At 54.7% G+C, this 24,633-nt stretch overlaps 2 protein-coding genes and 1 long non-coding RNA gene across 6 annotated transcripts in view; 2 read left to right on the top strand and 1 right to left on the bottom strand.

Annotated features, from left to right (window-relative positions):
• Positions 1 to 12,040, top strand: part of P2RY6 (pyrimidinergic receptor P2Y6) — a 38,941-nt gene extending 26,901 nt beyond the window's left edge. For 2 of the 3 annotated variants that reach the window (XM_077113645.1, XM_077113644.1), the window contains exons 2-3: positions 4,959 to 5,035; positions 5,663 to 10,182. In XM_077113645.1, the coding sequence (XP_076969760.1) occupies positions 5,697 to 6,671 (975 nt within the window). In that variant the 5' untranslated portion in view covers positions 4,959 to 5,035; positions 5,663 to 5,696 and the 3' untranslated portion in view covers positions 6,672 to 10,182. Of the gene's footprint in view, positions 1 to 4,958; positions 5,036 to 5,662; positions 10,183 to 11,392 lie in introns of those variants that run through there. The other variant, XR_013156745.1, reaches the window with a different exon arrangement.
• On the bottom strand, positions 429 to 9,333 carry LOC143644535 (uncharacterized). 2 transcript variants are annotated; one of them, XR_013156747.1, is made up of 4 exons: positions 9,077 to 9,333; positions 3,465 to 3,578; positions 2,063 to 2,441; positions 429 to 1,072 (listed from the first exon to the last, which is right to left on the bottom strand). It is a non-coding gene; the product is annotated as an uncharacterized LOC143644535 (long non-coding RNA). The 2 variants fall into 2 exon arrangements; XR_013156748.1 differs by lacking the exon at positions 9,077 to 9,333 and adding an exon at positions 4,810 to 5,001.
• Positions 12,041 to 12,911: 871 nt separating the features above from the next.
• The window catches only part of ARHGEF17 (Rho guanine nucleotide exchange factor 17), a 67,352-nt gene continuing 55,630 nt past the window's right edge, over positions 12,912 to 24,633 (top strand). Inside the window, exon 1 of the mRNA XM_077113643.1 lies at positions 12,912 to 16,519. Coding sequence (XP_076969758.1) covers positions 13,343 to 16,519 — 3,177 coding nt within the window. The 5' untranslated portion in view covers positions 12,912 to 13,342. The remainder of the gene's footprint in view (positions 16,520 to 24,633) is intronic.

Below are 24,633 nucleotides of genomic sequence, written 5' to 3'. Positions count from 1 at the left end.
TCCCTCCCAGGCAAACCCATAACCCCTAAGACCTGAGCTTTCCCTCCTAGGTCTCACCTCCTCTTCCCCCAGGCTTAGCCAGGGCTATGGGCTAAACTGAGACTCTGTATGCCCTGATTCAGTCATCCCAAGATTCCTTGAAGTCCCAAGCCCTGTCATACTATGATTCTGGAGTTCTGAGAGCCCCACAGTCCAGGCTTTGTTAATAAAACAAAGAACTAAGGCTGGGTGGGTAGTGGGCTCTTGGTGGCTGTTGAGGTGCCAGGCCAGGCGTCCAAAGGAAGGCCCTTGAATACTGAGAAGAGTCAAGAGGGTGGGGAAGGGGCAACTGGCCTCAGTCTCCTTCTTCATCTGTGAAGTGGGACCTGATGAGCCTTCTCTGCCCCCCTGAGGCTGGACCGTGTACCCTGGCCTGGGCAGAGGGTGGGTGCTTTAGTTTCTTAGTTGCTAAAACAAGTACCGTACAGTGGGTTGGCATAACAACAGGGCTTTATTAGTCCACGATTTCAGAGGCTAGAAGGCTTGCTTTCTCCTGGGGTCAGTGTCTTCTGGCTAGCCAGAAATCCTTGGGGTTCCTTGGCTGTTCCATCATGTGGCAGTGAAAATGATGATGTCTACTCCTTTCTCCTCTGGGTTCCATTGACTTTCAGATTTTGCCTCTTTCCCATCATTTCTCTCTCTGTGGCCTTCCTTATAAGGGGGTTCCATTGGCCACACTTTAACTGAAGTAACATTATCCGAAGATTCTACTTACAATGGATTAAGATTAAGAACATGCTGTCCCAAAGTATGTAACTCCAAGCTGCCCCAATGGGCTGAGGAGCTCCCAGATGTGCATGTCTGGGCCCTCTGGGTAAGGCCTGAAAGGAACAGCTATGTGGCTGGATCAGGGTGGCAGAAACTGAGACCACTGAAGTGCCCGACTCAAGCCCCAGGAAGCCCTTGGAGCTGCTCCTGTTCCTGGGGCAGGCAGCAGCTACCTCGGTGAGGGTGGCTGTGGGAGGTTGTTCTGTGGATCCAGCAAAGGACTGGCTGCTGGGCGGAATCCTGGGGCATCTTGCCCTCGTTGGCCCTAGCATGGCAAAATTGGAGCAGGAAGTCCTTGCTTTCAGCCGGCACAAGTGACCTCTTAGCTCAGACCCACGTATGCAGTAGGTGCTCAACTCATACACGACTGAACAATTGTTTACCGGGTGGTTCATATCCTGAATTTTCTCAGTTTGGTCTAAACTTTGGCCCCTACTCAGTTCCTCAGTTCCCTTGCCTGTAAAAGTGACTTCTAAGGACATCTTCAACTGGTGCTGGGATCTAGGAGTCTACACAGCATCTTAGGGTGAACCGGAGCTCCTCAACCCTCCGTGGCAGGCCACCCTCATGACATGCTGGTGGTCAGTATTATCACATTCTATTGAGGAGGCTCAGAGAGAGGGGAGGGCGCTTGTCCAGTCATATATATATATATAGTGAGTAGGAGCAAAGATAGAGTCAGAACCTGGGCCTCAAACTCCCAGGGTAGTGTTCATTGCCTATACCACCCTGACCTTCCTCCTGTACCACCGTTGCCTCAGCTGCTCCAAATGAAAGCCCACCTCCTCCAGGCCACCCTCCCTGATTGCTGCCTCCACCCCTGGACATTGTTTTAACATGTCTGAGCCCTGGTCTGATGGTGAGGAAGGTTCTGGGGATAGTTTGGCACAGGCAGGGAGAGTCTCAGCCGTGCGATTTCTTCTCTATCCCCACAACCCATGCCTGTCACTCCTGGCAAGCTCTGGGCCTGCCACGTGGAATGGGGCAGTGACTGCTAAATGTGGGAATATAAGAGGACCTGGTAGCATACAGTGGGTGCTCGATAAATGTTTGTGGAGAAAAGAAGAAGAGGAAAGGAGGCGGGGGCGAGAAGGTGACTGAGTAGGTAAGAAACAGGTAGATGAACACATCAGTGAATGAGTGATGGGATGAAGAAAGGGGGGATGGAAGGAAGAAATGACTGGGAAGCTGCATGGATGCCAGTGGCTCTGTGGGTGTTACAGTTAAAGGAACTGAGAGCTCTTTAATCACTTACCTGCCTCTTTGGTAGATGAGGTGACTGAGAACAGGACTGAGGAGAAACGGAAACTTTCTCAGCAACCCGGGTCCTCCCTCACCCCTCTTCATCCCCTCATCTCCCCTCCCCCTTTTGGGGTGGGAGAGGGTTCCGGGAAGGAGGCCTTCCCTCCGCCTCTTTGCTCCTCCAGGCCCAGTTTCCGACAGGCCTTGACGCTGGGGGTGACAGGGAGGTGGCAGCCCCCACAGAGGCTATTTCAGTCAGAGACAGCTCAGTCAGGAAACACAGGAAGCCGTCTGCCCCATCGGAGGTGTTGCAGTCTGGCCGGAGGGCAAGGGAGCCGGGAGCCTCTAGTCTGGTTTCTTCTTGCCCCAGTGTACTTGGGGCCACTGATGCACTGTGGGGACAGGCTTTAGGTGAGTGTCAGAGCGTCTGGGGGCCGTGGGCCAGAGTGCGGGGATGTGTGTGTGTGGGGGGGAGGCTACACAGGCTGGACACAGGGACCTGGGCCCAGCACTGACCTACAGGAGTTCCACAGCATTGGGGGAGCCCAAAGGAAGGGGCTGCACCCAGCTGGGGCATCAGAAAAGGAAGAAGCAACAGTGGATCTGGCGTTGATGGCCGGTGAGGGTTTTGACAAATGGAGATGAGATGGATGGGACTTTGCATGAAGGGAAGAGTAAAGTCGGGAGGTGGGCGAGGGAGACTGGGTCTCTGGCTGGGAATGGTGGTGTGGCAGTCTCAGTGTCTGGGGAACAGTGTAACTAGAGAGGAAGGGGCAGGAATGAGGAGTTGGTGTAGCTGGGACAGGTACTTCAGATGAGACTGGGGACTGGAAAGTCAGGAGAGAGGTTTGGGCTCTTCCCCCAAAGGTAGGAGGGTGTGTTAGAGAATCCCCCACCCCCACTATGGGCAAAGTGGCTGGACTGGAGGCTGGAGGGGTCTGAGCTGACATCAGAGCTGATCTAGGGGTTAGGACCCAAGGGTGGGTGACAGATATGTGAGCTCGAGGGAGACAACATCAGCTGCTGCCTGGAGGAGGGGGCCAGGCAAGCCCTGCCAGGAGTGAGGAAGACAGCTTGTGCCCCTAGGTCATCAGAAGGACAGAGTGGATGGGGAGCTGGGAAACAGCCAGGCCTGCCTGAGTCCTCCCTGGATCCCCTCATCTAGCCCCCTGTTTCTTTCTAAGGGGGCATGGGGAGGTCCCAGGAAAGCCCAATCACCGGGGATTGGGAGGGGCAGAAAATAACCTCAGTCAGGGGACTCTCTTGGGTCGTGGGGAGTGACCCTGCCCACTCCACTGTCCTCCCTAGCTGGGTGTCCCCGAGCCCCTCTCCACCCATGGAAACCCTCCTTAACCACTAGGGCCCCGCTCTGGCTTCAGCCTCCCCTGAAAAGTCCCCACCACACTCTGGCTTACACTGGCCTCTCTCCTCAGACTGGCACGTCTGTGTCTGTGTGTCTTTGTCTGTGTGTCTGTGTCTGTGACTACGTCTTCATCTGGGCTTCGTGCATCCAGCAGACAGCGAAATACCTGGAATGTGAAAACAGGAGAATGAAAGCATGAATGAAAAATGGCCTGAATAAATACATGAATGGATGAGTAAATGAACTTTCTCTTGCTTGCACTAATCTTGGCTTCCTGGCGACACTGGGGAGATGCTCTGCTTTTCCTCTTGCTTCTTCCCTGTGCCTACCTGTCTCGGCTGGGCAGGCAGCACCCCAAACACATGGGCAGAAACCCCACAAAGAGCTTTGATGACTAAATACCAGGTGGGGGGTTGGGGGGTGGGGCATGGGGTGCAGACCAGAGAATCTAAACATCATTTTCCAGTTGGCCAGAATTTGTGTAAAATATTTCCATCAAAATAAAATTTTAAGCTGAAAGGCATCAGTTGGGGAGTTATGTTTTGTTCTTTTTAAAATCCCTAACTTTATTTAGCAAGTTGCTACTGGCAAAGCCCATTCGCATTAAGACCAGCTAACACTTGCCCTGAGCCAGGCACTGAACCTCATGATAACTCTATGAGGCAGGTACTGTTAGCTCACTTTACAGATAGGGAAACTGAGGCACAGAGATTACGGCCACACAGCGCATTTGCAGCAGAGCAGGAATTTGAACCCAGGCAGTTGGGTCAGGGTCCATACACTCAGTCTCAACCTTCTACCACCCTCTGAGTGCATATGCGTTCCAGTTGATCCTACTTGTAAAATAGGAAGAGGGAAGGATTGGACTCACTATTTCAAAGGCTTTCTTTGAGGCCCATTGGATTTAGGTTGTAAATTCTCTCTAGATGCCAGGAGACATGGAGATGCCAGTTTTGGAGGTGAGTATTCAGGATTCGCTGTTTCCCCATCAGGGAACCCCTTAAGCCATTTGTGCTTCTGTTCCCCATCCCCCACCCCCAAACACATCCTGAGCAGATAAGTGGAGGGCCAAAGTGTAGGGTACAATGGCATGGCATTTATTGAGCACCTACTGCATGTCAGGCCCATGCTACGTATTACTGCTATGGACACAGGCCCAGGGAAGGCAAATGGCATGACCTGAGTCATTCGCCATGGAAGTAGGGGAGCCAGGATTTGAACCCAGGCCTGTCTAGCTCTGAAGCTGGGCTTGTGTCCATGGGCTGCCTCCTTTGAGTTAGGCATCTGTGTTCTGCTTCTGCTCCTAACTCACTAAATAAGACTGAGCAGTCTCTGCTCCTCCTGGGCCTTAATTTCGCTTTCTATAAACTAAGGGGTTAACTTGGTTGGTGCCTCACCCATTTGTCTTCAGGGAAGTGATTTTCACTCTGGTCACCAGGGGGCACTGCTGCTTTCTTGGCTCTGCCTAATCTGTCTTTGTAGCCGCAAGTCAAGTGGAAAGCAGCATTAGGGAACTCCTGGATCACTTCCTTCCCCCATTTTACAGATAAGAAGACTGCGGCCAAAAGAAAGACCATGGCTTTAGAAGGTGGAATCCAAATTGAGGAGGTTGGTCAGCATACGGTGGGTGGATATTTTGTTCATGTCAGATAACTAACTTCTGACTAACTCACTTCTCCTGAGTGGGTTCCAGGTCTGTGGTGGAAAGACACATAGGCCCGCCATGACCACAATCTCTAAACCCCAGGGAGCCCAGGGGAAGCCCTACTTAGTATGCTTTAATGATTCTAGACCTCAGGACAGCCCTGAGAGAGGGATGAGCATTTGCCCTTATTCTTCAGATTGGAAAACTGAGGCTCAGAGAAGGTATGTCATGCACCCAAAGTCACATAGCTACAGTAGCAGAGTTGGGACTCAAACCCAAGTCTGTCAATTTCCATGAACAGAAAAGGAGATGTTGACCAGGGTTTTGAACGATGAATAGGAGTTCACCAGAAAGTCTGGTGGGGAGTGGATATTCTAGAAAGAAATTAAGAAAACTGGATTTCTCCCAAGTTTGAGCTTTATTGTGTGCCAGGTTTCCTTAAAGTGAGGGCTCTGTGGGGCCTCCGGGTGGGGGGTTAAGTAGCAGAGACAGACAAAGTTGGAGCCCTTATTGTTCAGATGGAGAGATCAAGGCCCAGAGAAAGGCAGGGTCTACTGGGTGGTCAGTGAGCATGGCCACTGAAAGGTTGTGTGTTGCTTCCCCAGCGTCTCCGGATGTAGGAAGCCCTATTGGGCAGCCATGGAGTGGGGCAATGGCACGGGCTCACTGACTACCTCCTGCGTCTACCGTGAGGACTTCAAGCGGCTGCTGTTGCCACCTGTGTACTCAGTGGTGCTGGTAGCTGGCCTGCCACTGAATGCCTGCGTCATTGCCCAGATTTGCACATCCCGTCGGGCCTTGACCCGCACGGCCGTGTACACACTGAACCTGGCCCTGGCTGACCTGCTGTATGCCTGCTCCCTGCCCCTGCTCATCTACAACTATGCCCAAGGGGACCACTGGCCCTTTGGTGACCTCACCTGCCGCCTGGTCCGCTTCCTCTTCTACGCCAACCTGCATGGCAGCATCCTCTTCCTCACCTGCATCAGCTTCCAGCGCTACCTGGGCATCTGCCACCCTCTGGCCCTCTGGCACAAGCATGGGGGCCGACGGGCTGCCTGGCTAGTGTGTGGGGCTGTGTGGCTGGTCGTGACAGCCCAGTGCCTGCCCACAGCCATCTTTGCTGCCACAGGCATCCAACGTAACCGCACCGTGTGCTATGATCTGAGTTCACCCGCCCTGGCCACCAACTACATGCCTTATGGCATGGCCCTCACGATCATCGGCTTTCTGCTGCCCTTTGTCGCCCTACTGGTCTGCTACTGCCGCCTGGCCCACCGCCTGTGCCGCCAGGACGGTCCAGCAGGGCCCGTGGCCCGTGAACGGCGTGGCAAGGCAGCCCGCATGGCTATGGTGGTGGCCGCTGTCTTTGCCATCAGCTTCCTGCCTTTCCACGTCACCAAGACAGCTTACCTGGCAGTGCGCTCTACTCCCGGGGTCACTTGTTCCGTGATGGAGGCCTTTGCTGCTGCCTACAAGGGCACACGGCCCTTTGCCAGTGCCAACAGTGTGCTGGACCCCATTCTTTTCTACTTCACTCAGAAGAAGTTCCGCCAGCAGTCACATGAGCTCCTACAGAAACTCACAGCCAAGTGGCAGCGGCAGGGTCGCTGAGTTCTCAGAGAAAGGATACCCACAGCCTGTCATGTCCACTATTGTGGCCGGGGCATCAGCCCCGCCAACCACAAACCATGCCAAGAATCAGAGCTCAGCTCATCTGGTCATGGAGTGAGGACCCCACAGACCTCCAAATCTTACCAACTATCTATTGAGCCCTTTCTCTGGGCCAGGGCCTGTAGGCCAGAGACAGACAGGCCTATAAGTAATATGTGCTAAATCAAGGGTTATGCTATATGTTATAAAGTCATCAAAGAAGGAGGAGGGAAAGATGTAGGGGGGCAGAGGGGAGGAGAGCCGGTAAGAGCTTGTGGAAAGGGGCATCTGACCTGGGTTCTGAGGTATGAATATGAGCGCTCAGGGGGTAGGACAAGATGATAGTCCATTTACTCAGCAACGACCCCTTTATGGACACCTTGTGCTCAGGTTTGGGTTGGTTCTGGGGTCCCTGAAAGAGCAGCCCCAGCCCTGCTCTATACAGGCTCCCAACTGCTGGAGGTACAGTTATGATACAGTGATCTCAGGACTGTGACAGAGGAAACCATGGCTAGGGGAGGGAGACTGCCCAGAGGATGCCCTGACCCAGCCCAGAGAGTCAGGAGGACCTCTCTGAGAAGGGGTCATTTGAACCAGATGTTGAAGGCCGAGAGGGAGCTCAACAAATGGAAGTAGAGAGCACTTTAGCGCAGTCTGGGTCAGGTTTGGTTCTAGGTTCCACCTTGGAGAGACAGGCAGAGGGCTGGGATGGAAAGTGTGTGGCCTCATGTGTGGGCAAGCTGAGAAAACAAGAGCTGTCCCACTGCCACCTCCAGACAGGGGCCAAGGGTGGCCCAATACTCCGGGCTGTGGAAGCTCAGCAGAGGAGGTATTAGGGAGGAATTCTTGGAAGAGCTGGTGCTTGAGCCAGGGAGGAGTTCAATAGGCAGAGATTGGGAAGTGGCTCCAGGTGGAAGGCACTATGTATACAAAACCCAGAATTGGAAATGAGTGTGGCTGCAAAGGAACAGTGAGTTTCAAATAAGCTTAGAAAGCCAGGATAGGCCCAGATGCCCAGCTCTCCTTTACTCACCCGTTCAAAAGTGGTGCTGCAGGCTCAGGTAACCTTGGGGCCTAGGGTTTCCTCCTCCAGGCACCCCAAGTGAGAGGGACTAACCCTTCAACATTGCTTCACCTCAAAAGGACAAGTCAGCAGCTTGAGGAGACCCAGGGCCACCAGGAAGCTGTTACATAGGGGTCTCATGGCTGGGAGACTGCAGATGAGGTCTCATAACAGGTTGTTTCTGTTATGTTGCACCCCTGCCCTCAGGTCCATCATTATTATTATTATTTTACTTTTTATTTTTTGCATGGGCAGGCACCGGGAATTGAACCTGGGTCTCCGGAGTGGCAGGCGAGAACTCTGCTACTGAGCCAACATTGCGCCGCCCCCATGATTTTTTTATGAATACCCAGAAGATTTCCTTGAGGCCATCTCATATGTCGAGGCATCCTTGGAAAGGGGTCTTTACTGAGGCCCCACGGGAGGCAGCAGAGAATTATACCACACAAGTCCCACAGGAATCCTCTTCGGCTGCTCACTCCTAGCACCTCCCCTTTTAGAAGCTTCTCCACAACTCCTCATCCTCTCTGTTCTTTTTATTTATTTTTTTCACACATTCCCTGCCCCCATCACACTTCTTTTATGGTCCTTATTCCCTCCTCTCAGATTTTAGCTTTTCTCATGTACAGTACTCTAACTTGTCTTTGGCTTGTACACAAGGCAGGCTGTTGGGGAGCAAGGACACCCATGATGGAAGGGCTTTGGAGGAGTTAAACTTAGTGATAATATCAGAGGTGTGCTTGCAGCTGGCCGAGAAAGTGGGAAAACCAGGGCATCCCACTTTGGGAATTAATCCATGTCCTGAGGAACCCCAACATTAGGGGGCTTGGGAGCAGGCGAGGCCCACAAAGGAGGAGTAGCCAGAGGGGTGGGAGGAAGGCATCAGGGGCAGAACTGTGAACGATGGTGGCAAGTAGCGGGCAGTGGAGTTGGGTGGGTGAAGCAGGGACTGGAGGGGAAGAAGTGGAGGCAGTTGGTGGGGAAGAAAAGAGAGATGAAGATTACAAGAGAGGCAAGGCCTAGGGAAAGCTCTTCCAGGAATGTTGATCCCTGATGTATGGGCTGTTAGTGGTTGAGAGCACAGAGCCAGGGGGCAGGGGCAAGGATGGAGGAGACAGGGAGTCAGGAAGTTGAGACCACTGCAAGGTGATTTGCATTCTAAACAGGTAAAGCCCAAGGCCATGGGATCTGTCCCAGCAAAGGCTGTGGGTGGCTCCTCCCTCCCTCCCTCCTTCATTCATTTGTTCACATTCTCTGAGATGGAGACAGTTCATTCAATAAACAACATTTATTGAACACTTACTTTATGCCAGGTGCCATGCTGGGCAATGGGTCCCTGCCTGCAAGGAGGAGGAGACAGGCAATACTGAGTTAAGCACATACATACCTAGGTCTCAGAAGAACACCAGGGGGGCCTGGGGGCTGGGGCAGGAGGGCTATAACTGATTTTGTGACTCTAAGCAAGTTGCTTCACCTTTCTGAGTCTCTGTTTCCTTACCTGTAATAGAGCCATACTTCCACTAGACCTCCCTAAGCCACCAGGGTACTGAGAATGGAAAGGTTAGGGTAAAATTTGCATAAAGTAAAAAAAAAAAAAAAAAGCAAGCTGTACCAAATGGGCAAAAGGCACAAGCAGGCACTTCATAGAAGCAGATGAGGTATTTGATCCCGGCTTGACATTGACTCCTAACGTTGAACAGTCGCCTGCCCTGTACCCAAGTGCTTCTGTGCCTGTGCACCTGGAAATGAAAGAGTGAATGAATACACTGTGCTATATTCACACATTGGGAAATTACACATGGCCAAAATGACCTAAGCTGCCGTGCAACAATATGGATAAATCTTAGCCATATACTACTAAAAAAAAAAAAAAAAAAAGCACCTCCCCCAAATTATATGCAGCAAAATGTCCTTTTTATAAAATTAAAAACAATTAAAATGAAAATAAATATTTTGAAGGAATACACAAGATCAAAACCATATCAAAAGGAAAGCAAAGGAATGCTGAACACAGGATTTGAGCTGACGGTTATCTTGGGTGGGGGCACAGGAGAATGGTGGTGCGGGAGCCACATAATGGAATGTAGGTTATTGTAAAGGTCCAAGATTTTCCTTGTTGTTTAAAAGCAGGTGTGCCAATTAAATAACTGGTAAGATTGTGTCATGAACCACAGATTAGAAATAATCCAGTTCAGTGCGCTTGAGGTCTAATTACTTCAGGAAGGGGACAATCCCAGATCTCTTCTATTTGGCTTTGGAATGGGGTCAGAAGCCATATTTCTCCTAGGGCTCGTTACCTATTGGGGTCTCCTCATTTCTCCTCATTCCTTTTCTTTCTCCCTGTTAAATACTTGTAGCCCATCATTCACCAAGACAACCTTCCCCTATTTGTTTCTCCAATGGATCCAACATCCCTGATCTCATTGGGTTATTGTTTTCATTCCCCTTTCATAGATGAGGAGCCTGCGGTCCAAAGGAAAGGGGGGAGCTGCTAGGTCACCTAGCACGTCAGTGGGGGCCACTGCATTTGGCCCAACTCTAGATAGCCCCCTCCCAGCACAGTGTTCTCTCTCCCCTTTGTGTTCAGTGTTCCCAGCCCCCTCCCAGAGGTGTCTTCTAAGGGCTAAAAACATCCAGGGCATCTCTATTCTTGGAAGATGACTTTAACTCATCCTGGATCTTAAGGGGATGTGGGGATGGGAGGACTCTGAAGCCCCAATCTACTCATTGGGCAGAGGTCAACAGCAGGATGCTGAAACCTGTGACCTGAGTCCCTGCTCCTCTCCAGCATCACATTGCCCATCTGTGATAGGAGAACAAGGACATCTTCCCAGAACATAGCAGGGTGTGAAGGAGTTTGGTAGAGGTTATCATTAATGGGGAGGGCAGTGACTCCCGGGATGAGGATCACCTCCTTCCCCTAACACACCAAAAATTCCCCCAAGAGTGGAAAGAAAAGGCTAGAGGAGACAAGAATCTGATTTCAAACATCAGAGTCCGCCAGGGGCCCTTGAGGGAAACCTAGACACTGCTTATCTTTCAGATGAGGTAGCTGAGGCCCAGGGAGGTGCAGAGAGGTACTAGGCCAGGCACAGCTCTCTTCCTTCCCCCTTAATTTCCCTGTGAAAAGGGAGAGGTGTGCTCCAAGGACTCCTTCAGAGGTGAAATACTCACTTGAAGATAAAAGGCTTTCTCCCTACAGAAATTTCGCACAAAGGAAGGGGCTATCCAGAGGGTAGAGTGAGCTCCTCATCCTGGAGGACAGGTGAGCAGCAAGAAAGGTTTGGCATCCTACCCTTTCTCATTAGGTAGATGGGAATCCCTGAGTGCCCACCGTCTCGCCCTGCCCACACCCCCTGCCCCTCTCATCTGGACTTCCTGGCTCCAGGACCCTAGTTTAGTCCAGCCCAGCCCTAATACTTTTGGCTGGGACTGGGGGTAGGAGCAATGGGGCAGGCTTGGGAAAGACACGCTGATGACTCAACCATGTCAGTCCCTGTGGCCCTACTGCTCAGCAAGACTTGGGGGTGGGGGTGGGGGGGAGGCTTGACCAAGTCTGAAGGGGGCTGGGGCAGGGCTTGAGGAGCATAAGTCAGACCAGGGTGTCTTTTGTTCCCAGAACAGGTAAACCCAGGCCCAAGGAGGAGGAGCAAGCTGCTGGGAGCTCAAAGGAGAGAGAACCCCCTACTTCAGCAGGGATCAGAGAGAAGGGAAGGCTGTCTGGAGGGAGGACGCTAATTTGAAGCCCCTGAGATTTGGATTTGAGTCACAGCAGGAGCTGCAATCTCCTGACTTTGACACTGGTCAATCACTTCTCCTTCATGATTCATAAAGAGGCAATAATATCTATCTCCAAGGGTGCTTCGAAGATTAAAGCAACTGAAATATTACCCACACATCATGGTCACTCAATAAATTTTCATTCATTCATATGTAGAGCAGCTGGTTCTGTATTTAAACTGAGCCCAGGAGGATGAGTGGAATCTGGGAAAGGCAGAGACACGGCTTGAGCAAAGGCCTGGAGGTGCGGAAAGGCGTGACCCCCAAGTACGCGGAACAACGAGACAGGCCAGACTGCGGTAGAGCGAGAGCACTCCAGGGTTGGTGCGAAGCAGGAGAGCCCCAGGCGGCAGTGTCGGTTGGGCAGTGGAGAAGTCCAGGGCGTTCCCTTAGAAGCTCTATTGTATATTAGCCCTTACGAGGGGCAGTGAGCTTTGAAACAGCCTCTGAGGGGACTAGGAAACTTAACGGAAAGTCTTCCCAACACGCGGTTTTGCGTGGTGGCGCTGCTTTACCTGCCCGGGGATCCGCGGGTTGCTCTAGTTGCGCCGATAGAGGGCGCAAGAGCCGCGTTCCCCAGAGCCCCGTGAAGGAGGGGGCGGGGCGCAGGGCGGACCTTCGGGGAGAGGGGGCTGCCCAGAAGGCGGGAGAGTTAAGGCGGGGCTTGGGCGGGGCAACTTGGGGAAAAAAGGACAGGTGGGGCGTGGCCACGAAGGGTGGAGCTTCTGGGCGGGTTGGGGGATGGTCAGCGCTGGACACGCCGCAGAGAGGAGGAAGGGGGCGTGGCAAGAGTGAGGAGAAATGATTGGGGGCGTGGGGGATTGGGGAGGGGGCGTGGTTAGAGTGGGGTTAGCCGCGGAGGTGGCGGGTGAGAGGGCGTGACCTGAACGAGGTAAAGAGGCGGGGCAGGGAGCGGCAGGCACCCTGGTGTGTCCGCGGCGCGCTTGACTCTACCCCCGCGCGGAGGCCCGCCCCCTTCCCGGCGGGAGTGTTTCTGTGTGTACCTGAGTGTCGGTGTGTACGAGACTGTGTGTGTCCGAAGTTGCCATGTTGGTGCTCCTCGGGCACCAACTGCGCTCAAGTAGCTGCGCCGCTCTAGCCGTGTGCCCACGAGATTGACATTCTTCTGTGTGTCCGAAGAATGCCGGAGGTCAGCTCAGCCCTCTGGCTTCTCCAGGGCCTTACCTGGAGGGTCTGAAACTCCGCTTGCAGTCTCGCTTCTCCTTCGGCCCCTCCCCACTTTCACCCTCCTCCCAGTTCCCAGCCTCGCGCGCGCACGGAGCCCACCCCTTCTTTTCGGCGCGAGGCCCCGCCCCCCGCCCCCTTTCCCCAGCCACAAAGTTTATTTGCAACAAAAGGGAGCGAGGAGCAGGCAGCTAAAGGGGAGGGAGCGGGAGCGGGAGCCGGAGCGGGAGCGCGAGGGGAGGCAGACAGGCCGGCGGGCCTGCGCAGAACTGAGGAACCAAGCGCTAAGATCCCGCTGGACCGAGACAGGTCGCGATGCTCCGGGTCGTGTCGGCCAAGGCAGGGACAGGGCCGGGGAGTCGGCACTAAGGCGGGAGGAACCGCGCGGGATGGAGCCTCTGCCGCCCAAGGCCCCAGAAACTTGAGCCGCAGCGGATAAACCTCTGCTCCGCTCTCTGTGCCGCCTCCTCCAAATCCCCCTGCGCTGCGGATCCGGGGACCCAGGTCTTTCGACCGCGGCCGCTGCGCTCCTTTGGGGCGGGGGCGCAGGGGGGGTTGGCCGCGGCTCCCCGAGGCCAGCCCCCCCGGAGTGAGTGCCGCCACCATGGCCGACGGGGCGCCCCGGCCCCCGCTCTATCGCAGCGTCTCGTTCAAGCTGCTGGAGCGCTGGAGCGGCGGGCCCGGGCGGAGGGAGGAGGCTACGGACACTCCCGGGCTGCGGCGCCGCGCCTCGTGCCGGCCAGCCGTGGGAGTCCCGGGCCAGCCCTCCCGGCGCGTGTCCAAACTGGCGTCGGGAGCCCCGGGCGCCTCCGCGCAGCCGCGCCCGCTCCGCAGCCTCTCCCCGTCGGTGCGCCAGCTTTCCAGGCGCTTCGACTCGCCTCATCTCGACGACGACCTCGCAGCGGCCCGGGACGGGGGCGTCTCCCCGGGGACCGCCGAAGAGGCGGCCGAGGGCTCCGCGCGCGGGGCCTGGCCCAGCGTCACCGAGATGCGTAAGCTCTTCGGCGGCCCTGGCTCCCGGCGGCTCAGCGCCGACTCCGAGGCCCCGGGAACGACCGGCCCCGACGGTGCCGCGTGGGAGCCCCCGGCCCGGGAGGGGCCCCGGCAGCCGCCAACCCCACCTCCTCGGACGTGTTTCCCTCTGGCCGGCCTGCGTTCGGCGCGTACGCTGCCGGGGCCGGGGGCCGAGGGGAGGAGGCGGCGGCAGCAGCAGCAACAGGAGCGGGCTCAGCGTCCGGCGGATGGTTTACATTCTTGGCATAGCTTCTCTCAACCGCAGGCCGGGGCCCGGGCCTCCTGCTCCTCCTCCTCCTCAATTGCCTCCTCCTATCCTGTCAGCCACGACCGGGCTGCCAGCTCCAGCGACGAGGAAGAGGAGGGCCCCCCGCAGCCGCCTGGGGCGCAGAGTCCAGCCTACCACCGAGGCCACTCCTCGGGCAGTGACGAGGACCGAGACGGTGAGGGCGGCTGCCGCTGGGGAGGGAGACAGGGGCCTAGGCCTAGAAACACCCGCTTGGGCCGGGACTGCAGGCCGGACAGTGAAGGGTTAAATCTGGGCAGCATGAACTCTGCAGGAGAAGCCAGGATCCCCGACCCTCCAACAACTCTGAGAGCCCCTAGCGAGGAGGAACCTCGGGAGTGGGGTACTGGCTCCCCGCCCAGAGTCCCAGGGCCCCAGGAGGGCCTCCGGCCCTTGTCAGACTCTCTAGGGGGAGCTTTCCGAGTTGCCAGGGTGAGCTTTCCTACTTACCTGGCCAGTCCTGCAGGCTCCCGAGGCAGCAGCCGTTATTCCAGCACAGAGACCCTCAAGGATGAGGACCTGTGGTCTAGCCGGGCTTCTGGGGGTTGGGGTGTGTACCGCTCCCCCAGCCTGGGAACTAGAGAAGGGCTCCTCCTGAGGCCCCAGGCTCGAGCCCGCTCCAAAGGATCTGTGGGTCCCACGAGGGCATTGAGGGATGGCGGAGAAGAGCTGGACAAGAGCCAACAGCAGAAGTCCCTGTCGAACCCAGATATCGCCTCAGAGACTCTGACCCTGCTCAGCTTCCTTCGCTCTGACCTTTCAGAGCTGAGGGTCCACAAACCTGGCCGGCATCTGGGAGACCCTGAGAGTAGTCCCCTGGATGGCAGAGACTCACCATCAGCAGGTAGCCCTGGCAGGCAACCTGGGCCCATGTCTGCCCCAGCCCCAGCATCACCCAGCACCCGCCCCACACTCAAGGATTTGACAGCCACCCTGCGGAGAGCAAAGTCATTTACCTGCTCTGAGAAGCCAGTATCCCGCCGCCTGCCCTGCGCTAGTGCCCTGAAGCTCAGCTCCTCTGAGCTCTTCCTGGCAGGCCCTGACACAGAGGAGGACCCACTACCCCTCATCATCCAGGATCAGTATGTGCAGGAAGCCCGTCAGGTTTTTGAGAAGATCCAGCGCATGGGTGCTCAGCAGGATGATGGAAGCGATGCCCACCCTGGGAGCCCTGACTGGACAGGGAACATGCCCCAGGGACAGCGGTCCCAGGAGGAGCTTTCAGGCCCTGAGTCCAGCCTGACCGATGAGGGCATTGGGCCAGACCCTGAGCCCCCTGTTCCAACCTTCTACAGTCTGGGTCCTGCAGGAGTGTGGCGACCTCTTTCCTCACCCTCAGCCCAGACCAACCCCCATAGTTCTGGGGTTGAGGACAGTCTGGGCAGGTGGGCCATCGTGTCCCCAGAAACCCCTCCCACGCCAGGTGCCCTCCGCCGGCGACGCAAAGTCCCTCCTACAGGCCCTGGTGGGACTGAACTGAGCAATGGGGAAGCAAGTGAGGCCTACAGGTCTCTGAGTGACCCGATTCCACAGCGCCACCGGCCTGCCACCTCGGAGGAGCAGTCTGGGTTCTCCGTGGACAGCAACCTCTTGGGCTCATTGAACCCCAAAACAGGGCTTCCAGCAGCCCCACCTGTGGATGAGGGCCTGACCAGCAGTCACAGTGACTGGTCTGTAGGCAGTGAAGAGAGCAAGGGATACCAGGAGGTTATTCAGAGCATCATACAGGGGCCTGGTGCTTTGGGATGTGCAGTGGATGATAGGGCTGCTGGCAAAGCTCCCAAAAAGAAGTCTCTGAGTGACCCCAGCCGCCGTGGGGAGCTGGCTGGGCCTGGATTTGAGGGCCCTGGAGGGGAGCCCATCCGAGAAGTTGAGCCCCTGCTGCCTCCATCCAGCAGTGAGCCCATCCTTGCAGAACAGCGGGCAGAACCAGAAGAGCCAAGTCTTGGCAGGAGCCGGACGCAGTCTGAGAGGGCCCTACCTGAGGCCCTGCCGGCCCCCTCCACCTCTCACCGTGACTTCCACCTGGACCCCAAACTCGCTGATGTTCTGTCTCCACGGCTCATCCGCCGCGGCTCCAAGAAACGCCCAACCCGGAGCAGTCACCAGGAGTTACGAAGAGAGGAGGTCAGTCAGGACCAGACTGGCCTGTCTCGGGCCCGGCCCGCCTCCAAACATGTTCGCCATGCTAGTGTGCCAGCCACCTTCACACCTATTGTGGTACCTGAGCCGCCAACTTCCATTGGCCCTCCTGTGGCTGTGCCAGAGCCCGTGGGCTTCTCTGCCCGAGCCCACCCCATGCTGCAGGCACCATCGCTTGCGGATGTCACCAAGCAGTACATGCTGACCCTCCACTCTGGCGATGTCCCTGCCCCAGTGCCTGTGGACATGCCCTGCTTGGCTCCGGCTGCACTGCCCTCTACAGAAGCCAAGCCCCCTGAGACTGTCCCAGCCAACAAGTTTTGCAGCAAGCCACAGGTGGTGAGTCCTTTATGGGGGGCCTTTGGGGAAGGCGGGGCTGAGGGAGGCCCGCCGGCCTTGACTTGGGCAGGAGCTCTTTGAATGTGCTCATTGAGCAGGTTCCTGGAAGCGCCCAGGCAGTTTTAAGTGTTGATGGCACAGGTTTCCTGTCTCCTCCGGCCCCTGATGCTTCCAGCTTCTGCTGGTGCTGATGTCAAAGGTTGTTGTCTGCCCTGAGATGTTCTGGATGGTAACTAGAAAGGATTTTTATCTAGTCCTTTAGATGTTTCTCCGGGGCTGATTTTAGAGGTTCCTATCTGGTTCTGTGTTGTAAATTGGAAGGATGTGTGAGGGTGATGGGACCTGGGGGAAGACTCGGTCCTTTCTCCAAGCTTTGCTGCCCTATTCCCCAGACCCCAGTTGACATGGGTTTGTCCTTCCTCATTAGCTTTCTTGTGGCAGGTCAGAATGTGAGTCTGTTCCCAGGCCTGGGCGAGCTGAGAAGGTTTATGGAGTAGTGGAGGAAGTGCAGGGTTCTAACCCCAGCTCTGCTCTTGGCTTGCTGTGTGACAATGAGGAGGCCTGGCCTTTCTCTGTGATTCAGCCGCCACGAGTAAAATCGGGAGTTGGTGAGCATGTGGTGCCTCTGTTTGCATCCATCTGGTACTGTGCAGATTTGGGGACAGTGGGTTTGAGTTGGGGCACCCTTGGAGGCTTCCAGAGCCTCTTCTGATTAGAATGACGGCTTCTAGAGGGTCAGAGTAGGGAAGGGAGTAATGAGGCTGAGGGGACTTTGGAGGGGTTGGGGGTGGTTCTGGCCCCCACAGGCAGGGCTGTGCTGTGCATGAGGGGCCCTCGTTCCCCACAGCTCAGCCTGCTTGTATTCATTAGTCCCATTCCTGGTACCTGAGATGCTCCCCTATCCACTCTTAGGGTCTAGGCCCTGGGGGCTCATTCTTCTGAGGCCATTCGCTTCTGTGTTCTGACATCAGCCATCTTTGGAGTTTGGCTGTGGGTTCAGGAAGGTTCTAGGCAGTGTGATACCCTGGGATCTGGATTTGAGGCTAGATTTTAGGCTCGGGTTTCTGGGCTGAGCGTGGGGATGGTCTGAGGTTATTCCAACTGCTGCCTGTGCTCCACTGTGTCCTCCACCTGGGTGAGGACCCTGGAAACCCTAAACCCTGGACGAATTTAGTCACTCCCAGTTCCCAGGGCTCTCATAGCCCTTTTGAACTCTCTCTCTCTCTTTGTTTCTCTCTCCTTGTCTCTGCTTCCCCCTAGTCCTGACTCTGGTGTCTCCCACAGAGGCCACAGAGGAAGTCAGCAAGATGAGGGGTGGGGAGAGGGGAATTTTGGCCCTGCCTTTCCTTCTGAGACCCTTTTGAGCAGCTCAGTGTCTCAACTCCAGTGCCAGTTCTGCCTTTGGAAGATGGGAGTGGGGGAGGCAGAGGGGAGGGGGAGAGCAGGGGCAGCTCCTGCTAAATGCCCTCTCTCCAGCTTCCTTTCCCATATTAATGTTTCCCCTGGGAGCACTGAGGTTTAACTTGGGGAGAGGGCCGGTGGGAACCAGTGGACTCAGGGAGACAATGGTGGGGGGCGGGGGGAGCAGTGCTCCTAAAAGGAGGCATTGAGGCCCAGAGAGGAGGTGGGAGTTTTGCAGAATTGGGCTCCTGCTTCCCCTCCCCTCTTCACATTCTCCTGGTCCCTTCCCCCACTTGCGGAGAAGCTGTGCATCCCCCCTCTCTCCCCTGCCCCGGGATGAATAAACATAGTCTTCTCACTGTCCCAAGTGAGCCTTTCTCCAGCCTTCAGGCCTAGCCTTTGCCCAGACCAGCCTTCCCACCTTTCCAGGCCCAGCATAAGGGTCCCTCTTGCCCTTTAGGGGAGAGTCTGTCATCAGAAGAGCACTGTGGCTCTGTATTCCTGGGGTCATTCACGTCCCCAGGCCTCCCTTTCCCCTTCTGTAAAACAGGGGTAATAATCTTTGCCTGGGAGAGTCCTGTATGGTGAGTGGGTGATCTCTCCTCCCTGGGGAGAAAGGGGTGGGAGAAGGCTCTTCTGCCCCCGCTACATCTCTAGCCAGGGCAAGGCTTACCACCCCGCCCCGCTCCCCACCCCACTGAGTTTCTGAGGGCAAGGCTGAGTGCACAGGGCCTCAGCCTAACCACGTGGACTTGAGTAGTCTCAAAAGAGATTCCTCATCTCCTGATTTCCTACCCTGGAAGTTCTCCCATCTGCTAGCCTGGATCCCTCCTGCTGCTTCCCCTTCTTCTGACTCCCCAGAGACGGGGACAGCTGTCTGTCCCCTCCTGCCAGCCTCCGTGAAGCAGACAGTGTTCCCTTGCTTCAGGTCTAGGGCTCCAGGGATGTTTCCTGGCCGTGGGTGATGGTGTGATGTGGGCAGCAGAATCAGAAGAGAAAAGGCAGTCATGCTTTGCTGATGGGGTGGAAACCAGTGCAAACCCAGCCAGGGGTTGACAGGAGAGACCCTAGGGGCTGAGGGGACCCCTGACCTGACCCTGGGGTGTGGGGAGTCACTCACATTCAGGTCTCTTCCAGCCAGAAACCCAGCATGTGGTGTTACCTCCATTGTTGGGATGCAAGAGGATGTTGTCCTGGGCCTGGCTTGGCCTTTGACTCACACTAGGACTTGTACCTGATCTGCTTTGGGGCCTCAGTTTTACTGTCTATACAATGGGAAGTTAAATGGCTTGGTCTTTGAGGCTCTTCTAAGGGAAGTGGGAGAAGCCAGGAGTATGGCTAGAGTGGAGAAGGGCAGCCATATGCCAACAGCTGTAAGAACCCAGGAGTCCCGGGGGTGAGGGATAGCTTGTGGCTCATTTATTCTGTGAACATCTCCTGTATGTGAGGGGGTGGGGAGGCCAGAGCTGTCTGAGCCTGCCTCTCTGCCCCTTGCCCCCTGTCATTTAGGACCACAATAGCCCAGATGATCAGCGACCCTTCCCTCCAGGGCATTTCCCCCCTACCCCAGCTTTAAAGCCCAGAGTCTTGTGGTCCAACCTTCTGTCCTCAGATGCTTTATACCCATTTGACAGATGAAACAATGGTAGCCCAGAAATAGGAAGTAACTTCTTCCCTAGAATGATAGATGGACATACTCCCAGCACTTCAGCATATTGGAATAGCAGTAGTAATGACTAACATTTATTGCATGCTTACACGTGCCAGACACTCTGGATGTTTCATTCTTTGAATGTGAAAGTTGTGGGAACCTTACAGTACTAAAGTCTTAGAATGTCAGACTTAGATTCCCCCTGAGTCCTAGAATGTCAGCATCTTAGGGGTAAGAAGCCCAAAGGGTCCCCATTTCTCAATGGGATTGGCCTGCTGTTTGGGGGGGAAGTACAGGGTTGGGGAACAATTTGGGTATCACCTGTATTCCCCGAATAGCCAGAACACCTTCATAGTGGTTATTTAATTCCCCAGGACCTGGGATGGGGTGGGTAGAATTTTTGAGATGCAGAAAGGGAGACTGCTGTGTCAGAGGTCACACAGCAAGGCCGGGCAGGACCAGACCCAAGCATCAGAACCCTGGCCTTGTCCCCCTGCTCCCTGCCCCCCATCACATGTGGCCCAGCTCCCATACCCCCGCTTGCCCAGCCGGCTCCCTGCCTTGCCGAGGGAGTCCTAGGCTGTAGCTTTTCCTGTCACCTTCTGTCTCCCCTTGGCAAGGAACCCGTGGGGGTGGGGTTCTCTCCTTCCCTTCCTTGGCTTTTTGCTGTGATTTTTCCATGGAAACTGGATCTGGGAGGGGAGGCAAATAGGACATTTGGAATTCTGAGTGGTACCAAATATCTATAATTAAATGTCTTGTCACCCAGCAGGAGGAGGGTGGGATGGGGGAGGACAGGCAGAAGGGCTGGCCCTTTTCTCTGCTTATTCCCCGCCCCCTTTCCTAAGGGCCCTGGACTGTTGGGAGGTGATGGTGGTGGTCCAGGAATGGGTTCATCCCAGCAGGAAAGGATTGGGGGACGGACCAGAGTTGTCTGACATTTTCCAGCCCCATATTTCTGGGACTAACTGGTTTTTGGGAGGGTATGAGGCTGCTGCTAATCCTTTCTCCAGCCCCCCCCCTCCCAGGGTAGGGACTTGCCTCTCCTGATTCCTTCCTTTCCATCTGTAATCTCTCAGGCTATACATGCCGCCCTGCAGTGGGCTGGAGGTACCCCCAGGAGAAGGTGAGGCACTCAGGCTTCGGAATCTAGAAGCAGTCTGGAAGGGGCTATAGAGATGTTGCAGGACTGGCCTGGAGGCTGGCAAGGAAGCCTTCCTGGAGGAGGGTCTGTCTGGAGCCTTGAAAACAGGAAGAGTTCAGATAGCCAGAGAAGAGAGGGAAGGGGTTCTAGGAGGAGGGCACAGCATGAATAGAGGCTAGGAGTTGGAAAAAAACACAGCAGGTTATGTGTAGCAAGTTTATTTAGAGACCCTGGGTGACCTTGATAGGGTCGTGCACTCATTCATTCATCAGATATTTACTGAGCACCTAAACATATCAAATACTCTTCTAGGCCCTGGGAATACAGCAGGGACAGAAAAAAGTTCTGCCCTCATGGGGCTTCCAGACTAGTGATACATTATGTGTCACTAGTATGTGGTAGGGGCTGGGAAGAAAAATAAAGCAGCTAAGGGAGTAGAGAATAACCGGGAGGGGATGCTATTTTAGATTGAGAGGTAAAGAAGGCCTCTCTGAGGAGGTGACATTTGAGTGGAGGCCTGGAGGAAGTGAGGGAGCACATCAGGAGATTGTCTGGGGTCGGGGGTAGAATTGGAGAGAATATTCTGGGCAGAGAGGAACAGCAAATGCAAAGGCCCTGAGGTAGAAACATGTTTGAGAAACAGCCAAGAGGCCTACGTGGATGGAGCAGAAAAGTAGGAGATAAGTCAGAGAGGTAGGGGAGAGTAGAGATCTCATAGACTAATGGGAGCATTTGGGATGTACGTGAAGTGAAATAGGGCAGGCACTGTTGGAAGATTCTGAGTATAGAGCAGCGACCTGATCTGACTTAAGCTTTCACAGTTCTTCTGTGGCTACTGTGTGAGAGTAGATTGCAGGGGGCCACAGTAGAAGCAGGGAGGCAAGTTGAGAGGCTGCTGGAATAATCCAAATAAGAGATGATGGTGGCTTGGGTTGAAATAGAGGTGGATTTCTGTTGTGGCTCAGAGAGCTTTTTGAGAGCCTGGTCCCTAGTATTCAAAGTGAACCCCAAGCTGTGACTGATGTAGACCTGATGAGTGGTTTCTTAGGGCGGGAAGAGGGAGATTGACAAAGTCCCTGGAGCTGACTGAGGCTACGCTGGCTACCTGCATATCTGCCTTGACTGGGCTCAAAAGCTAGGAGTGTGGGGTAGCCACAGGTACCCAGTGATGCAGGTGACTGGCATCTCCTCTGTAGCCTCTCTGATCGCACACCAGTCCCAGCTTGCATATCTCCTGGCATAGGGAGCACACTCCATCCTAAGGCAGTCTTGTCTCTCCTTCTGGTTCTCCACACAGATGGGCATTGCCACAGCCCCAGTGTATGGACCTAGGTAGCAGGCCCAGAGCAGGCAGAGATTTGCCCAAGGCACCACAACTCATATATGGGAATTGGCCCCAAGTGTCTGACTCTCGGGCCATATATTGGCCCCACAGAGTACCCACTGAGCCGAGTTGGCAGGGATGGTGGTGGTAGGGCAGAGGTGGGGGGAGCCCATGTTTCCCAGAAATGCTCGCAGCCTGGCATACTTACTGGGAAATGTGCCCAAGCAGCCTGGCGCCTTGCTGGCAGGCCTGAAATGTGGGCCCTGGGTCCCCTGAGAAGCAGGTGGGGCTGGAGCATTGGTCCTCCTAGGCCTTTGGAGTGGATGTCCCATCCTACCCTTGCCATGAGAGTGGATTTCCCCCTATTCCCGGCCCCTTAGTCTCTGGGGGCATTCCAAGGGTGGACAGGGGCAGAGAACTGCCAAGCTGCTGGACTCTGAGCAGTAAGCCAGCCCCAGCCTATGAGTTGTAAGGGCCTGGAGCTCCAACCAGGGTCTCTGAGCCCCTCAGAGAGTCTTCCTTGAACCTCCCACCAGTAGCTGTGGCATGGTACAGCAACAGAGGTCTGGACTAGAGTCCGGAGACCTGGGTTCCAGCCTCAGCATTTCCTACTGTGTGGCCTTGAAGAAGTCCTTTCTCCTTTCAGAGCCACAGGCTTCTCTATACCCTTGGGCACCGGGATAAGCCTGCCTCCCAGAGCTGTTGGGAAAGTCGAATGCTGTCCTGCGTGGAATCTCAACTTGTAGACTGAAGCACAGCCTCCAGGGAGACAGGAAGGCAGACAGGGACTCACAGCCCTGTTAGGCTCAGAGGAGGAAACTGAGGCTCCGAGTGGAGCTAGCACTCAAACTCAGAACTCCTTCCCTCACCGCCAGCTGCTACTCCAGGTACCCTCCCACCCCTCACCTGCCTCACAGATGGAGTCTCTCCCTATACGTGTGGCAGGCTGTGGGGCCCACACTGGGGACCTATCCCCAGGAGTGGGTAATGCTTCTGCAATGTTAAAACCTCCCTTGGTGTGTTTATGGTGGACCTGGGGAAAGTCTCCCCAGGCAGGAAGAGGGTTAGAGGTGAGTTCAGAGGGCACTGATGGTGGGAGGAACACGAGCTGAATCCAGATGTCCAGACTGGCAGATGGGTGACAATTTCCTGTTGTTGCAATAACAAATTACTGCAAATTTAGTGGCTTGAAACAACACAAATTTATTATCTTACAATTCTGGAGGTCAGACGGCCAAAGTAAGTTTCGTGGAACTGAAATCAAGATGTTAGTAAGACTTCATTCCTTTTGGAGGTTCTGTGGGAGAATCTGTTGCCTTGCCCTTTCCAGCTTCTGGAGGCCACCTGCCTTCCTTGGCTCCTGGCCCCTTCCTCACTCTTCAAAGGCGGCAGCCAACATCATCAAATGTCTTTCTCACCCTGACCTTCCTACCTCATTCCTGTAAGGACCCTTCTGATTACATTATCCACCTGGATAATCCAGGATACCCTCCCCATCTCAGGAACCTTAATTTAATTATATCTGCAAAGTCCCTTTTCCCATGTAAGGAAACATATTTACAGGTTCTGGATATAGGTTGTGGGCAGCTTTGGGGGCAGTGGGCAGCATTATTCTGCCTATGACAGGTGGGCAGAGGGGCCAGGCTGTTGGCTCCTGAGATCTAGGGCCCTCAGCAGTTACTGCTCCCAAGGCAGAGCCTGTGAGCTTAGTGCATGGCATTTATTGCTGCATTCATTCCTTTCCATCTTCATTTGTCATTCATTCATTCAGTCAGTCTGCAATCACTGGGCAATGTGTAACACAAGGAAGACTTGGACACATCCCTGCTTACCAGGGGCTTTTGACAAGTGTCCAGGCCCCTCTGAGGTATATAGGGTCCAGAAGAGTCTTAGCCCAGGCCTGGTGGGGTTGGGACAAATGTGCTAGTAGGTTCCTTGGGAATGGGCCTGACTTTCAGGGATGACTGGCCTGAGGTTTGCCCAATAGAAATTGGAATGAAGCAGTTCTTAAGAAGGGTAGTTGGCATGAGAGCCAAGGCAAGCAGGGAAGGTGGGAGGCCCAGCAAGGGGACTTCAGGGTCAGATGGAAAGGAACTCCCTATCTTCATATGCAAGGCACAGTTCAGAATCCCCTCACCCGCCATGCTGGCTTTGGGACCCAAGGTAGGCATTTAGTTCCCTGAGTCCTAAAAATGGGTGCAAAGTGGGACAGAAATCTTAGAATGAGCTGGGACTCAGCACCAAGGGATTGAGAAAACCTTCTTGACCGAAAGGGGGAAGAGAGAAATGAGACAAAATAAAGTGTCAATGGCTGAGAGATTCCAAACAGTCAAAGGTTATTCTTACGTATTAAGTAGATATCACCTTTTTAGTTAAGGTGTAATGGAGGGAACTGCCTGAAAATGTAGAACTGTGTTCCATGTATTTTGAAGATTGTATAATGATATAGCTTTCGTAGTGTGACTGTGTGATTGTGAAAACATTGTGTCTGATGCTTCTTTCATCTACCTTATGGACAGATGAGTAAAACATATGGATTAAAAATAAATAAATAATGGGGGAACAAATGTTAAAATAAATTTAGAAGATTGAAA

Source organism: Tamandua tetradactyla, chromosome 8 (genome assembly GCF_023851605.1).
Source record: "Tamandua tetradactyla isolate mTamTet1 chromosome 8, mTamTet1.pri, whole genome shotgun sequence".
NCBI classification, from domain to species: Eukaryota; Metazoa; Chordata; class Mammalia; order Pilosa; family Myrmecophagidae; genus Tamandua; species Tamandua tetradactyla.
This window is presented reverse-complemented; position numbering and strand designations above follow the sequence as displayed.